General features: G+C 33.6%; 1 protein-coding gene across 2 annotated transcripts in view; it reads left to right on the top strand.

Moving 5' to 3' along the window:
* TAGAP (T cell activation RhoGTPase activating protein) overlaps positions 1-14,562 on the top strand; it is a 94,665-nt gene that overhangs the window by 40,553 nt on the left and 39,550 nt on the right. For both annotated transcript variants that reach the window (XM_051998029.1, XM_051998028.1), the window contains exon 2: positions 675-857. In XM_051998029.1, the coding sequence (XP_051853989.1) occupies positions 682-857 (176 nt within the window). In that variant the 5' untranslated portion in view covers positions 675-681. The remainder of the gene's footprint in view (positions 1-674; positions 858-14,562) is intronic.

Genomic DNA, 14,562 nt, shown 5'->3' with positions numbered 1-14,562 from the left:
CAAAAAGAATAAAGATTGAAGATTTTTCCCTTAACCTGAATTCATGATTCTGGCTGATTTTAAATACATGGTCATCACAATTATGGATCCTCCTTTATGGTAAAATGGAAAGAAGGTGGATTTTGGAGGTAGAGGATAATGGCCTTGAATTCTAGTTATTCCACTTACTAACTGTCTGAATTTGAACAAGCTACTTAATCTCTCTGGCCCTTAATTTCCTGATTTATTAAAAAGAAGTCAACTAAATGGTAGCTTTCAAATTTTAATTTCCAATGAATTCTAATGATGATAACATTTGACAATCCTAAGCCAGGTCTTCTCACATCCAATTTTTTTTTTAAACTCTGGATTTTAGTCTTCAAACAAATGCAGATATTAAATAAATTCTCAATAAATATTGAAAAAAACAAGGCTCAGGATTGTTTGTCATATCACACAATCACACATATAATCCACAGAGTCATAAATATTTCACTGTCCTAACCCTCTGATTTTCTGTATCATGAAAAACCCAGAAAGATAGCAAATTGCCTGGCTCAAAAAGGAGAAAGATTAGAAGATGTCAAATTTGGGAGATTTGGGTATCTTATGGAGCCACTTGCTGAATCCAGAATTTTTTCCATCATGTTTCAGAGGAGGATGAGGAAAACAATCCTTTTTATTTCCTTTTTCAGATCTGGCATGAATTTTAGCTTGAAGCATAAGCTGTCTCTCCATGAACTCTGGGTGATGTCCTATGAAAACAAGGAAAAAGAGGAAAGGCAAAAAGAAGGGGATGGCTATTATGAGCTCAAATCCAAATCAGAAAATTCTCTCATCTTCATCTGGCCTACTGGCAACTGGATTGCTGGGTTTCGGTGAGTTGACAGCAATGTCAGTTGCATGTCTACAATACAAAACCCCTCAAAATGAGCCAACTTATCCTTCTTTTAGGAAACAGGATGTGAAAACACTGGTCAGAAAATTAACAGTGGAGAGCCCCCTATAATGTCATTAGCAAATATCAACTCACTAACCCCCTCAAGACTGTCCTAAGTTTTATCCACCTGGGTTAATAGTTGGGTTTTTGGAGAAATATACTTTAACTATGATAAGAAGTAGAAATAATAATATTAAATGATAATTTAATCATAAAAACATAAAAAGCTTATTTTAAATTTATTAAGATTATTGATTTTATTAATTTAGTAAGATTAAATCTTAGTTATTAAGTATTAAATCTTTAAAGAACCTTGGAATCCCATAAATTTACTAGCATTATCCCATCAATCTCAAGGCTTGGGATGGGGAAAATAAGAATGTGGGGAGTTACATTAACTACATTGGTTTTTTTTTCCTTAAAAAAAAAAAATCAAGGCTTTGTGACTAGACTAATCCTAGAGAAAAAAAGGTTTGAGGTTCAAAAATCAGTTGGTGAGAATTAATTAAGGATATAAAGGAAAACAAGAACTAGTCCTGTTCTTGAAGAACTCTCTAATAAAAAGAATTATGCAAATAAGATGAATACAAAATGAAGATAATAAACAAAAAGAAGCTACTAGAATTAAGAATCTAGACTGGAATAGATTCTTGTAGAAGGTGGGATTTTAGCTGAAGATTTGGAGATGAGATTGGGATGCTTCTTTGGCTGATAAACCTAGATCATATTTAATCATAAATGCACAGAACATTAGTATTGTAAAGAATGAGTGTTCTTCTAGTCATCTAGTCTTTTCTCTTAATAGATAAGAAAACTGAAACCTATAAAGCTGTGATTTGGCCAAGTGACATACTAACACTGGAGCCCAGGACTAGTGTCTAGGTCTCTGAAGTTCAGTAAAGATTCAGAACCTGCACAATAAAGGTGTGATAACATTGGCAAAAGTTTGGTATTAGCAGCCCTTTCTCTCTCTCTGCCTCTTCTTCCATTTCACAATGCATATGTAGGAGATAAATACTCTCTGCCTTCTAGCTACTCATAATTGTCGTCACAGTGCCACAATTGGGCCTCTCAGATTGACCAGCCCACATTCTTGACTTTTTCTGTATTTTTCTCTTCATATCTTAATCTCTTGGGCCCTAATCTCTAATATCTAAAGGGGGGGCAATCATATAAAACCACATTAAAGTGTGCACCTCTTAAGGCAAGATTTTTGCTAATAGTCTTTCCCCAAGACTGACTCAAAAAGTGGGAATTTCAGACTCTGATGGAGGATGGGGGGGAAGGGAAGAAGTGATTTAATGTTTTTTTAGTATTTGAATTTCTATCATGTTTTGGGGCATCTGTCTAATCTACCTCTGCACAGTAACAGCTCTGCATTTTTGGCGGGAAATGGAATACATTTCCCTTGCTAGATTCAATGAGAGGCATTGTAGAAAGGGGAAGGAGAGAATATGGATGGGGAAGAGAAAGAAGAAGAATGAGGAAGATCAGGTTAGAAGTATCCTCTATTTGTTAGAAATGTTAGAACAATAAAACTAGAACTATACAGCACCCTCAGCCATGAGTCATTATGGATAATCAAGTCTCCTAGAGAGTATATAGATTACTTTGTTTTCCCCCTTTCTCTTTCTCTTCTATATCTATATATAATCTAGATATTTCTTTACAGATCTAGCTATATCTACAGAGATTTATATATAAATATATATGTACATTTAATTTAATCACTTTCAGTGAAAGTCTTTCAACAATGGAAACGCTTCATAGACAATTCTTAAATCGAACATATTTTAACTTTTTTTGTTAACTTGGTATCATCATCATGAGCACAAAATTATTATACAATGCTGTAAAAAAAAACAGTAATATAGGATATTTATGTAGCATTTGAAAGTTTGCAAAGAGTTTCACATACATGATCTGGTTAACTGTCCATGACTGATCTAGGAGAAACTATTATCACCATTTTATATCTCTGAAAACTAAGGCTCAGGGAGGCTTCAATGACTTGTTATATGGTCAAACAACTAATATCAGAGCATTTCAATTAGATCCAAAACCAGAGCAAGACATAAATCTGAATGAGCCTCTTGATACCTTGAATGGGCCAAAAAATATCAAGATCTCTGTCATTTTAAAATTTTTAACGAACAAATATTAGCTGAAGAGTAAAGCATTGTATGAAGCAATATTCTTAGGAAATTAAGCCCAACAGGGTCGATGTGACCACAGGCTGATTTAGGTTATGCGCAGGAAATGGTTGGCATTGTGTCACCTTCCTTTCCCTGCTGTAACAGTCAAGAAAAACAACATTGGTTTTATTCTTAAAATACATAAATATATTCTACTAAACTTTATGGGACCAGCCTAAAACTAAAAAGCCAGAATTCAGCTTCTCCATGTCATTTCATTGTAAGAGATGGAATAGACACAAATTATTTTTCATTAGTTCACTTTTAGAGGCCAATTTCTCACAGTTGATCTATTAACATTCTGATTTCTAGTAAAGCCATGGGTCCTGAATTTCACAGGAAAGATATGATTCCACTTATATGTAGATTTTACTCAATGAATGTAGGAAATCCCTCTCTTGTGGACAGATCTTGTGACCAAGTTCTTCTGCACTAATCTTCAGTTCTCATGAGTCATAGAAGGGTTGTGTCCTTTTGACCAGTTCTTCAAGCTATTAAGACATTCAAGTGAATGTCATATCATTATCATCAATATAAAGGCTTTTCTCTTTCTACTCTAATGCAACCAGCACGGACCCTAAAAGAACTTGTCAATTGTTAGTATAGTTGGGTATGGCTAATGGTTTTCTAGTCATTTCCAGGGAAAGAATGGGAAGACAGACAAGATAAATAGATTAGACAGACAGATGGATAGATAAATGGATAGATAGATAGATAGATAGATAGATGGATGGATAGATGGATAGATAGAAAGAAAGATAGATAGATAGATTAGATAGATAGACAGACAGACAGACCAATAGATCAGTAGATAGCCACCTACCTATCTAGATGTAGCACTTACTATATATGAGGGACTCTTTTGAGTTCTGGACATAAAAACAAAATCGTGTTTCTTTTTTTCTTTTCTTTTCTTTTCTTTTTCTTTTCTTTTCTTTTCTTTTTTTTTTTTCTTTGCTGAGGCAATTGGAATTAAGCAACTTGCCTAGGAACACATAGCTAGGAAGTATTTAGTGTCTGAGATCAGATTTGAACTCAGGGTCCTCCTGACTACAGGGCTGGTGCTCTATCCATTGCACTAATTAGCTGCCCCTAATGTTTCTTATTTTCAATAAGCTTTATGCTAATACAGAAAGACAAAACAAAAAGGAGCACTAAAAAGGGGGATAGTAGTGGTGGATGAGGATCTAAAGTGAATGAAATTGAGTTGCATGTCTGGGTCTCCTCATGATATGGAGGTTTCAGGAAGGTAATCATCAACAACTGAGCTGACCTCAGGGTGGAAGGAAGTTTTAAATTAAGAAACTCAAAACCAAAAGAAAATATATGAATTTCTCTGTTCTCTGCAAGATCTGATTCATTATTATTGATGCCATTCATAAAAAGCACACACAAGATTAAGGGTGTGCACCTTTTTACAAATGTCTAATACATGGAAATCTGGATTTGCAGAATAGCCATAATACAAGGTAACTCTTCTCCCTATAAATTAATTCTTCACAGAATCAGAGAAGTCAGCATTTGGAAGAAATAGCAAACAAGCAGTCCAATTCATACATTAAAAAGAATCCCCACTATAAAATAAACAGACAAGTAGGCATTAAGCCTTTGCCCAAATATCTTCAAAGATGGGAAACCATAATCTCCCAAAGTAAGCTATTACATTTTCAGATAGCACTACTGATTTGGAAGTTTTTCCTGAAATCAAGTCTAAATTTACCTTTTTGCAACTTCTGACCATTAATCTTGGTTCTGCTCTCTAGAGTCAAACATAATGAAAATATTCCCTCTTCTACAGGACAGCCCTTCAAATGTTTGAAGACAGGTATCATATTCTGAGTCTCTCTTCTCTGTGACAAACATCCCCAGTTCCTTTAGCCAATCTTCATATCACATATGGTCAAGCCCCTTCCTTCTGTTCCCTTCTTTGGGTCAATGGTTCTCAAAGTTTGGTTCAGAGACCCCCAAGTCTCCAGAACTCTGTCAAAAAAAATTTGTGAAGTCAAAACTATTTTCATAATGATAGTAGAACATTTACATTTCTAATATGGTAAAAAAAAATTGTTATTGTTTTCAGTCGCGTCTGACATTTTGTGAACCCTTATTGGGTTTTCTAGGCAAAGATACTGGAGTGGGTTACCATTTTCTTCTCCAGCTCATTTTACAGATGAGAAAACTGAGGCAAACTGGATTAAATGAGTTTCCCAGGGTCACACAATTAGGGTCTGAGGGTAGATTTGAATTCAGGAAGATGAGTCTTCCTGATTCTAGGCCTGAGATTCTATCCACTATACCACTTAGTTGCCCCAGTGAAGTAAATGCCAATAACTATAATATTTTTATGAGCAAAAATTCTTGGGGTGGGGGATAAGGGAAAATATTATCTAATTTTTTTAGAGAACAAATGAATCCTACAACCAAAAAGTTTTCTCTGAACAATCTCCAGCTTATCAATGTCCTTACCAAATTATAATGCCCAGAACTGAACACAAACTCCAAAGGTTGTTTTAATTAGGACAGAGTAAAAGGCCATAATCATACTACTTTGTTTTACTGTAATATTCCAAGACTGCTGCTGACTCCACTAGTACATTAAAAGCTGTAATTCTTGTTTCATCAAACTGCTATCTAATAAGGCCTTCTCTGTCTTATACTTGCAAAGTTAATTGTTTAGAAGCAAAAGGAAAACATTGGCATTTAATCCTATTGAATTTAAGCTTATTAGAGTCAGGTCAATGTTCTCACCTGTCAAGACTTTTCTGGATCCTATCTTCCAATGTATTTTAACTATTATATTTAACCTTGAGTCATCTGTAGATTTGATGAGTATCCCATTTCTGCCTTTACAAAAATTACTGTTAAAATTTTAAACAGCACAGGACCAAGCACAGACTCTTAGGGTACTCCACTATACACTACTGCCAAATTCACATTGAAATATTCAAATTTACACTTCTGAGTCATTCATTCAACTAATTCTGAATCCATCTAATGAGATTATAATTTAATCAACCTATCTTCACCTTATTTCATATTCATTTTTGTTTCATTTTCATAGATCATGGAATAATTTGTCAAATTCTTTGCTAAACAATCCAAGCAAACTATATCTATAGTAACCTTGTCAGAAAAAAAAGCAGTCTGAAAGTTTAGATGTGTCTAAAAAAAAGAAGGAATAGATTGATTAGTGTGACATTCTTAATAAAGACTCTTATTTTGCTATTTATTCTCTAAGCAACTCTTTGAAATTCTAGTCTACAGACTCTAGTCTCTTTGCCTTTTTTCTCACTTTTTTCCTTCCTTTAAATTGATCCTATTCTTTTTCCCAATCTAGTCTCTCTCTCTCTCTCTCTCTCTCTCTCTCTCTCTCTCTCTCTCACTCCTTTTTTTTAAATGTCTTCAGCTTTCATTTATTCTGAGCTATAGAACACTTGAATTTAAAGGGTGATACTATGTTTTTATATCCCTCTTCAGCCATTTGACTTTGCTTCCATCTTCTGTTGCCTGGCCTTGCTTCGTCCACTGTGTACACATCTTTTTTAAATTTTTAAAATCTGGGGATTAGTAAATTTCCTGTGCAGCCACATCATTTTCTCCAGAAAACAATCTTTTATCCTCTTCAGAGGATCTGTTTTCTTTCCCGTCTTCATAATTTCATTCTTGAGAATTTTTTCATTCCTATTGAAGTAATGGTCTCCCTTATAGAGTTTGATTCCATGGGGAAGTTAGCCTTCCTCTGAACCCTTCAAAATTTCCTGTCCAAAATCGACATTGCATGTCAGATTGTCTCCAGCTTTCCTCTCCTCTGTCAAAAACTCTAGAAGGAAGTGGTCACTTCTTAACCAAGGTTTCCATCATTTCTACCACAGTAGCTAGTTATTCTAGTAGTAAAAATCATACAAAGAATAGAAATTATCATTAAGACAAGTTAAGAAGTTATTTAATCTTCTGCTTTTGATAGCAAGAAAGAGAATTAAAATAGATACCTGTGCAACTAAAGTACCTCATGACTATAATATCCCTGGGGGCCAGGATTGTGATATTTTTCCTGAATTCATTCTCTATTTCCTTTCTCTCTGGGTACACTCTGATAAAAAAAAAAAATCATTTATTTTTCCCTCCACTTATCTTCATCCAAATGCTTTTTCTACCATGTTTTCCCCCACCTCCCTCTAGTTTCTCAATTTACTCATATGTATAATGATATACCACCATTGCCACCACAACCTCTTTATCCATCCTGTTTCTTTTGAACAAACACATATTTAAGGAGGTAGCTGGTGATTCAGTGAATAGAGCATTGGGCCTAGAGTCAGGAAGAACTCAATTCAAATCCAGCCTCAGATTCTTCCTAGCTATGTGATCCTGAGCAAGTCACTAAACTTCTGAGTCCATGCAAAATGGATCCAATGGAACCACTAGAAAAGGAAATGGAAAATCACTCCAGTATCTTTGCCAAGAAAACCCCAAATGGGGTCATGAAAGGTTGGATATGACTGAAGCAACCAAAGAGCAACGTATAATTAGTGATATATCAGTCATGGGTTCTGCCCCACTAAGTCTGAGAGATGCATATGAGTTTAAATTTGTTTCTTGACAATATCACGTTTAATTTATCTTGCTTATTGCTTAAACTTTTTAAAATCATTTTTGGGTAGACATTTGAGGTTGTGTAGTTTTTACTAGTTCCTTTCTTGGATTTTTGTTTCCTCTGTACTTTGGGTGATTCAGTTGCCATCTTTTGGCCTTTATTGCAGCTACCCTCTATGACAGTTGTTCTCAAGCAGTGGGTTGCAAGTTTCACTAGGCGTAAAATTTGGGTCTTCAGGTTTTTGCCCAAATTTTCTTTGTCTTTGGCAATATTTTCTAGGTTCCTTTTGGCAGAATCATATGCAAGGATATGAATCACGAGAAGTGGGTAGTAGTCATTCACATCACAAATTTTCCTTAAATAATTATCTCCCTTAGTTTTCATTTAGAGTATGACTCAGTTTTAGATGTTATTTAAATAAACATATCAACAATGTAGCAGGATACATCTTAAATGAAAAAGACCTGTGACTTTTATCAGTAAAAGAAACTCATCCCATCATGTAGGTTCCAACTATCTATGACTCAATTGATGAGTCTTAGAGACTATCTGAGGCATAAGATAAGGCAAATAGAAATTAAATGTCAATATTTTTACCTTTGTTGTTGTTGTTTGCTTGTTTTTTTCCCTTTTTGATCTAATTTTACTTGTGCAATATGACAAATGTGGAAATATATTTAGAAGAATTGCACATGTTTAACTTATATTGGATTGCTTGTTGTCTAAGGGAGGGGGAAGGTGAGGATGTAGGGAGAAAAATATGGAACACAAGTGCTGCAAGGGTAAATGTTGAAAACTATCTTTGTACACATTTTGAAAAATGAAAGCTATTATAAAAAAAAAAGAAATTAAATCTCTTGCTTGGGATCATAAAGCTATTAAGTACCAGAGGCACAATTTGAATCCAGATCTTCCTGGATCTAAGCCACACATACTGTGCCATATTACCTCAGACTTACCTCTGCTAGTTCTTAAATAACCATACTGATATTGAGTTTGATAAACAGCCATATAACTAGAAAGAAAAAAAACTGAAAGTTATAACTAAAAACTAAGATATTAGGTAGCTAAAAAGCCCAACTCAAGAATACAAAGCTCAGAGTCAGAAGATCAAACTGAAATAATGGAGCAAGACTTAAAATCTGTCAAGCAGCTGTCACAAAACCAGAGCTAGGCAGTTAACCCTACTTAGCATCAAAATCAGGATCAATAAGATCAATGCAGACAATATAAACAAGGAAATGAACAATATTGATGAGCTAATGTTGAAATAACTTTTCTGTCTTCTTTTTTGAAACATACTGGTCATCACCTCCATTAAATTTCTGTCACTATGCAAAAAGATGGTAATGTCAGTAAAATAAAAGCTCTAGCAGGTACTACCAAACTGGAAAGGCTTCTAGTAGAGTCCAGCAAAATACTGTATCTGTAATAGTAGTAGTAGTAGTAGTAGTAGTAGTAGTAGTAGTAGTAGTAGTAGTAGTAGTGATAGTAGTAGTAGACAATGACTTTTATTGTATTTTAAGGTTTACAAAATGTTTTATCTATATTATCTCATTTGATCCTCCCCAAAACCCCTGTGAGGAAGGTGCTATAAATGTATCATTTTATAGATAAAGTAACTGAGACTGAAGGGGGAGATTAAGTGATTTGTCCACAGTCAAAAGGCTAGAAAGTGCCTGACTCAAAAGGTCTCCCTGCTCTCAAGTCCAATATTCTATCCAAGACATCACCTAGCTATTTATTATCCATAGGTTAATTTAATTAAGTTTGAAGAGATTCATTATCATAAGATTGCCCATGTAGTGGTAAATTCTTTTTCCACAGAAACCCACAAAGACCATTAAGATGTGTAGGGTTTATAATCTTCATGCATATAGAGCTTCCAAAACTGATGAAGCTATGAATTTTAAAAGTCCTAATCATTCCTCCAGTTCCCTTAATATGTGAAACTTGCCAAAAAGACAAGGTCAAAGCCTTCATAACTATATCTTGAACTCGCCAGCAATTCCCCTAGAAAGCAAGCATGGTATAATAGATCGAGGTCCAAATTCTACCTCAGAAATTTAACAGTACCTAAATTATCACCTCTCAGTGATCCATTGTCCCTTCTTGGTGAATCTCAGGTTCATCTTAGATGAGGAGAGAGAATCTGCTTCATTGGTTCTCATGATCTGGTCTGAGAAGCTCTTGACAGGTAAAAGGGAAAATTCTCCACCTAGAAGAGCTGAGACTTATTGCTTTGGATTATAAATATTTTTGCTAATCTCAGGGCAACACTCCTACACACACACACACACACACACACACACACACACACACTCTCTCTCTCTCTCTCTCTCTCTCACACACACACACACACACACACACACACACACACACACACAAGTACCCAGAACAGAATATGATGTGGTTGGTCTAAGCTAGAACACAGTGAGGAATCCATTGTATAGAGTAGAGTCTTTACAATACATGTTTATTGAGTTAAGTTGAACCCTGTAAAGTATGGCCTTTCCCTAAGGACACAAGAAATGTAAGTTCAGTTTTTAGTTCACTCAGAGGGGTAGATCAGAAATTTAGTTCAACTGGAATACTTGGAGCCATCTAGTCTCTGTCCTACACACAAACCAAATCCTTGTAAATTATTGTTAATTATTAATATGTATTAAAAATTTGTTAATTAGGTTAATCCTTGTAATAGCCTAATTATTCTCAGAGTTCACAGGATGGCCTGGGACACGGAGCAATCTCTTGAAGCTACTGAGAACTAAAGAAGAACCCCTCAGGAATGAGCCAAAACTGAGCTGGTCTCCAGTTGTTCAAAGAATTTAAGTAATATCAGCTTAAAATTTCTCCTACTGTTTTATAGGAAAAGAGAGGTTTCTACTAAATAGATATCTATTATTGTCATTGTTCAGTCATGTCCCATTCTTAGTTACTTCATGGATTATAGCAAACCTGGCCCTTCTTTTCTCCACTATCTCCCAAAGTCAAGTCCAAGCTCATTTCTTCCATGACACTATCTATCCATCTCATCTTTTCTTGTCCTCTTCTTCCCTTGCTTTTAATCTTTCCCATCTTGAGGGTCTTTTCCTATCTAACTCTGTGTGTGTGTGTGTGTGTGTGTGTGTGTGTGTGTGTGTGTGTATGAGAATCAAGAAATTTCACAGAGAAGTTGTACTTGAGCAAAGCCTTGAAGGAAACAAAGGATTCTAATCGGCTCTTTACAGTCTAATGAGAGAAGTAATATTCAACCAGCCAAATACAAAAAGAATACATTGGGAATAGTCCTAGAGGAAAATCATTCAGATTAAACAGGATATGGAAAGGCTTCTAATAGGAGGGCCTTTTAGCTGAGACAAATAGGAAGCCAGGGAGATCTGGAGGAGATAAAGGAGAGTGCTGTCTTTATTAGGTGGCCAAAGTATTTAAGCTTTCTGCTTTAGTATTTTTCTTTCCAATGGATAGTCTGAACTAATATCTTTAAACATTGATTCATTTGATCTCCTTGCTGTTCAAGGATCTCTCAAAAGTCTTCTCCAAAACCCCAGTCTGACACAGATATTAAACTGGCCAATTATGATTTTTGTGTGGTTACCAGAATAAAATAAAGCACAATTAACAAATACTTAGTGAACTTAAGTAATATTAGGAGCTAATTTTTTGAGACCCCCCCTTTTTTTTTCTCTATGTGTGAGTAGTCAAATCCTAAAGTGTTTTGGCTTGGTTTGGTTTTTTGCCTCAATTTTCTTGCTAATTGTTTGTATAGAGTAGCATTATTTCAATGTGCTTTATAAACATTAAAGCATTACATACTTATGAGTTATTAATATCATCATTTCAGTGTTTTTATTAATAAATCTGAGAGAAAGGCAACATTATATAGAAAGTAGAGAGTCATCTTTGGAGTTAGGAAGATTTTTATTCCATTTTGGTCTCTGACATATTGATTACATAACCATGGAATAGGTCATAAACCATCAGGGGCCAAGAAAATACTTAAAAATTAAGTTATAGAGTAGATACAGAGTTATATTGGTACTATGCATTTCTTCAAATCCTGATACCCATGAAATCACAGGACCAGTTAAAAAAAATCCTGAAGAAAAACAGTTAATATAGTCTTTTAAAAGTCATGCTTGAATGATAGGTAATTTACTTCAGCTAAAGAACAGATCTATTTCTACTAGTCATTTAGCTATTTATCATGTTGCCACCCACTTGTGTTATTACTGTAGAGAATCTTTCCATTTCTCCTTTAAAATCCATATTTAACTGAGTCAGAATGTTATTCAGTCATTGTCATTTACATAATGACATAATAGCAAGTTTCCTAGCACAGCTGAAGGCAGGATTTTTTTTTCTTTTTTGGCAAATTATATTTATCTACCTTTGAAATGAAAATTGTGAATAAATTAAAATGAAATTTTTCATTTTTTAAAGAAAGAAAGCATTTAAAAAATAATAACAATCTGAATGTTTCGAATAATCATGGTTTTACAGAAAATTACTACTTTTAATTTGACTGTTCTTGTAATTATTTTCAGTTTCTTTCTGTATTTTTTAATAAAGAAATTCTGTTAAGAAGGAATCCCTTTAATAGTCTTTGATTTACGAGAATTTTAAAAACATGGATTTTTCAATTAAAAAAAAATGACCTTATTTTTCACTGTTAATTCTGTACATGAGGACTAAATATTGAATTTGTAAAGGAAACAGTCAGAAATACTTTAAACTAATAGGAATCTCAGTATTATATTTCATAAAAAGGCACTAATTAATTACTAATAATAACTTTCTGAAGTAGCCAAAATGTATGATATATTATATTTTTTAAAATCTGAAATATGTACTCCAGTATTTCAGACAGTGCAGAGCATATAATAGGTGCTTAATAAACAAGAATGGAAAACAGATAAGGATTATCTCCATTTGCTAAGGAATTTTAACCAACATAAAGTAATTATCATTATAATGAGGTCAAAAAAATTTTAAAAAGAAAGAAAACCAACATATTATACAGAAATATTTTATCTGCTACTTTTAAATCTATGTTCCTCATGTGCTCAATTTTAACATGGGAACAACAGCATCCATTTCACAGAGTAGTTGGGAGAATCAGATGAGATATTTGTAAAAAGCTTAGCATTGTGTCTGGCATAATTAAGCACTTCATAAATGCTTGCTCCTTTCCCTACCTACTTTCTTCCTATAACCTTTGATGCTTTGTAAGTAGAGACATATGGAAGTCAAAAGCTAGAGTACAAATTCATTTCTGAAATCTTATGGAATTTAATGGAGAAAGATTATGAGCAGTGATGTTTCATGAAAAGAATTTTTTTTTACAAAAAACTTGACATAACACAAAATTATCATCCTAAAATCATTCTAATAGTTTAAAACTATAAGACCGACCCAAAATAGGAGAAATCTGAATCAGTCAAGACTTCTTAAAAAAAAAAAAAAAAAAAAACCTTTTCTCCATTAGTGATAGAGAAGCTATAATATAAGTTCTAATATCATAGTCTCTAATGTGCAGCATGGGGAATAAAAAATTGTCCTAAAAAACCAAAAAATCGTCAGGGTAATTGGATATGACCAAGTTTATACTATAAAAAAAAAATGCTAGAGACAATACATTTTTGAAGGAAGTAAGGAAAGAGGGAGAAATGAAAACTAAGCTTAAAAAAAAATTACAGACATTATTATTCTTCTCCCAAAATGTGATCAAGAAGATATCAATAAGTACTAATCCATATATTTTTCTTTTGTATAAAATGCAGGCTTTCATGAAGTATGTCATATAATGACCTTCATTGTTATTGTCATACAATTGACTTGAATTGATTTGAAAGATACAGAGAATTACAACATTTTATTATGCTTATTTTTGTTGACTACAACAATGTATTTGATTGAATTGAGCAAGATGTAACATTCAAAGATTTTCTCCAGTATGATGTCTCACATGTTCGCACACGAACTATATGAATACCTGATACATGTAATGACAGATGTAAACAATAACTTTGTTTAATGATCCTTTGATAATACTGAATGAGGTTTAAAAAAGAGGGAAGTTAATCAGCACCAATGTTTGTCAATGTCACAAAAGATGTCCAATGCAATTTACAAAACAAATAATCTCTAGAAATGAAGAATTCCTTAGGATGTTACTTTTCCAGATATTCTTGTTTTGATTGTATTAAGTTCTAGAATGTTGTATCACCTTCAAAATGGATTCACTCAAAAAGATTTGGTCCAATTATCCACATAAAAACAAATATAGAACTAACTTGATGAAGAATAACTATTGTCCAGATTATGATATGCAATTGGATGAAAAACCCACAGAGATCATCATTTAGCATTTATTAAGTGAATACTTTGTTCTAGTTACTAAGTGAAAGATTGAAGATACAAAGAAAGGCAAAAGACAATTCATAAAAAATAAAAAAGACAATTCATAATGTCAAGGACCTCTCAATCTAATGAAAACAATTAAGTACAAACAATAAACTGGAGATAATCAACTTTTTTGTAATTACATGTTGTGATCCTCTGTATCTTTCAAATCAATTCAAGTCAGTTTTGTGACTATAAAAATGAAGGCCAATTATAACATACTTCATAAAAGCCTGCCTCTTCTCTTCTCATATTCATTGACTATGCCCTTCATATGCTTGTAAATTGTCAAAAATATATAAAAATATTTTAGAGGTTGAAAACATTAGCAGTAAGGAATTGGGGAGGGTGTCAGGAAGATTTCTTGTAGAAGATGGGGAAACAATCAGTAAATTTAACTGGAGTCAAGAGATAAAAGAAAAAAGACATATTTTATTAAACACCTGCTATGT

The sequence above is a fragment of the Antechinus flavipes genome, chromosome 4, assembly GCF_016432865.1.
Source record: "Antechinus flavipes isolate AdamAnt ecotype Samford, QLD, Australia chromosome 4, AdamAnt_v2, whole genome shotgun sequence".
Lineage (NCBI taxonomy): Eukaryota > Metazoa > Chordata > Mammalia > Dasyuromorphia > Dasyuridae > Antechinus > Antechinus flavipes.
Note: the sequence above shows the minus strand (reverse complement) of the source record. Positions and strands in the feature narration are given on the sequence as shown.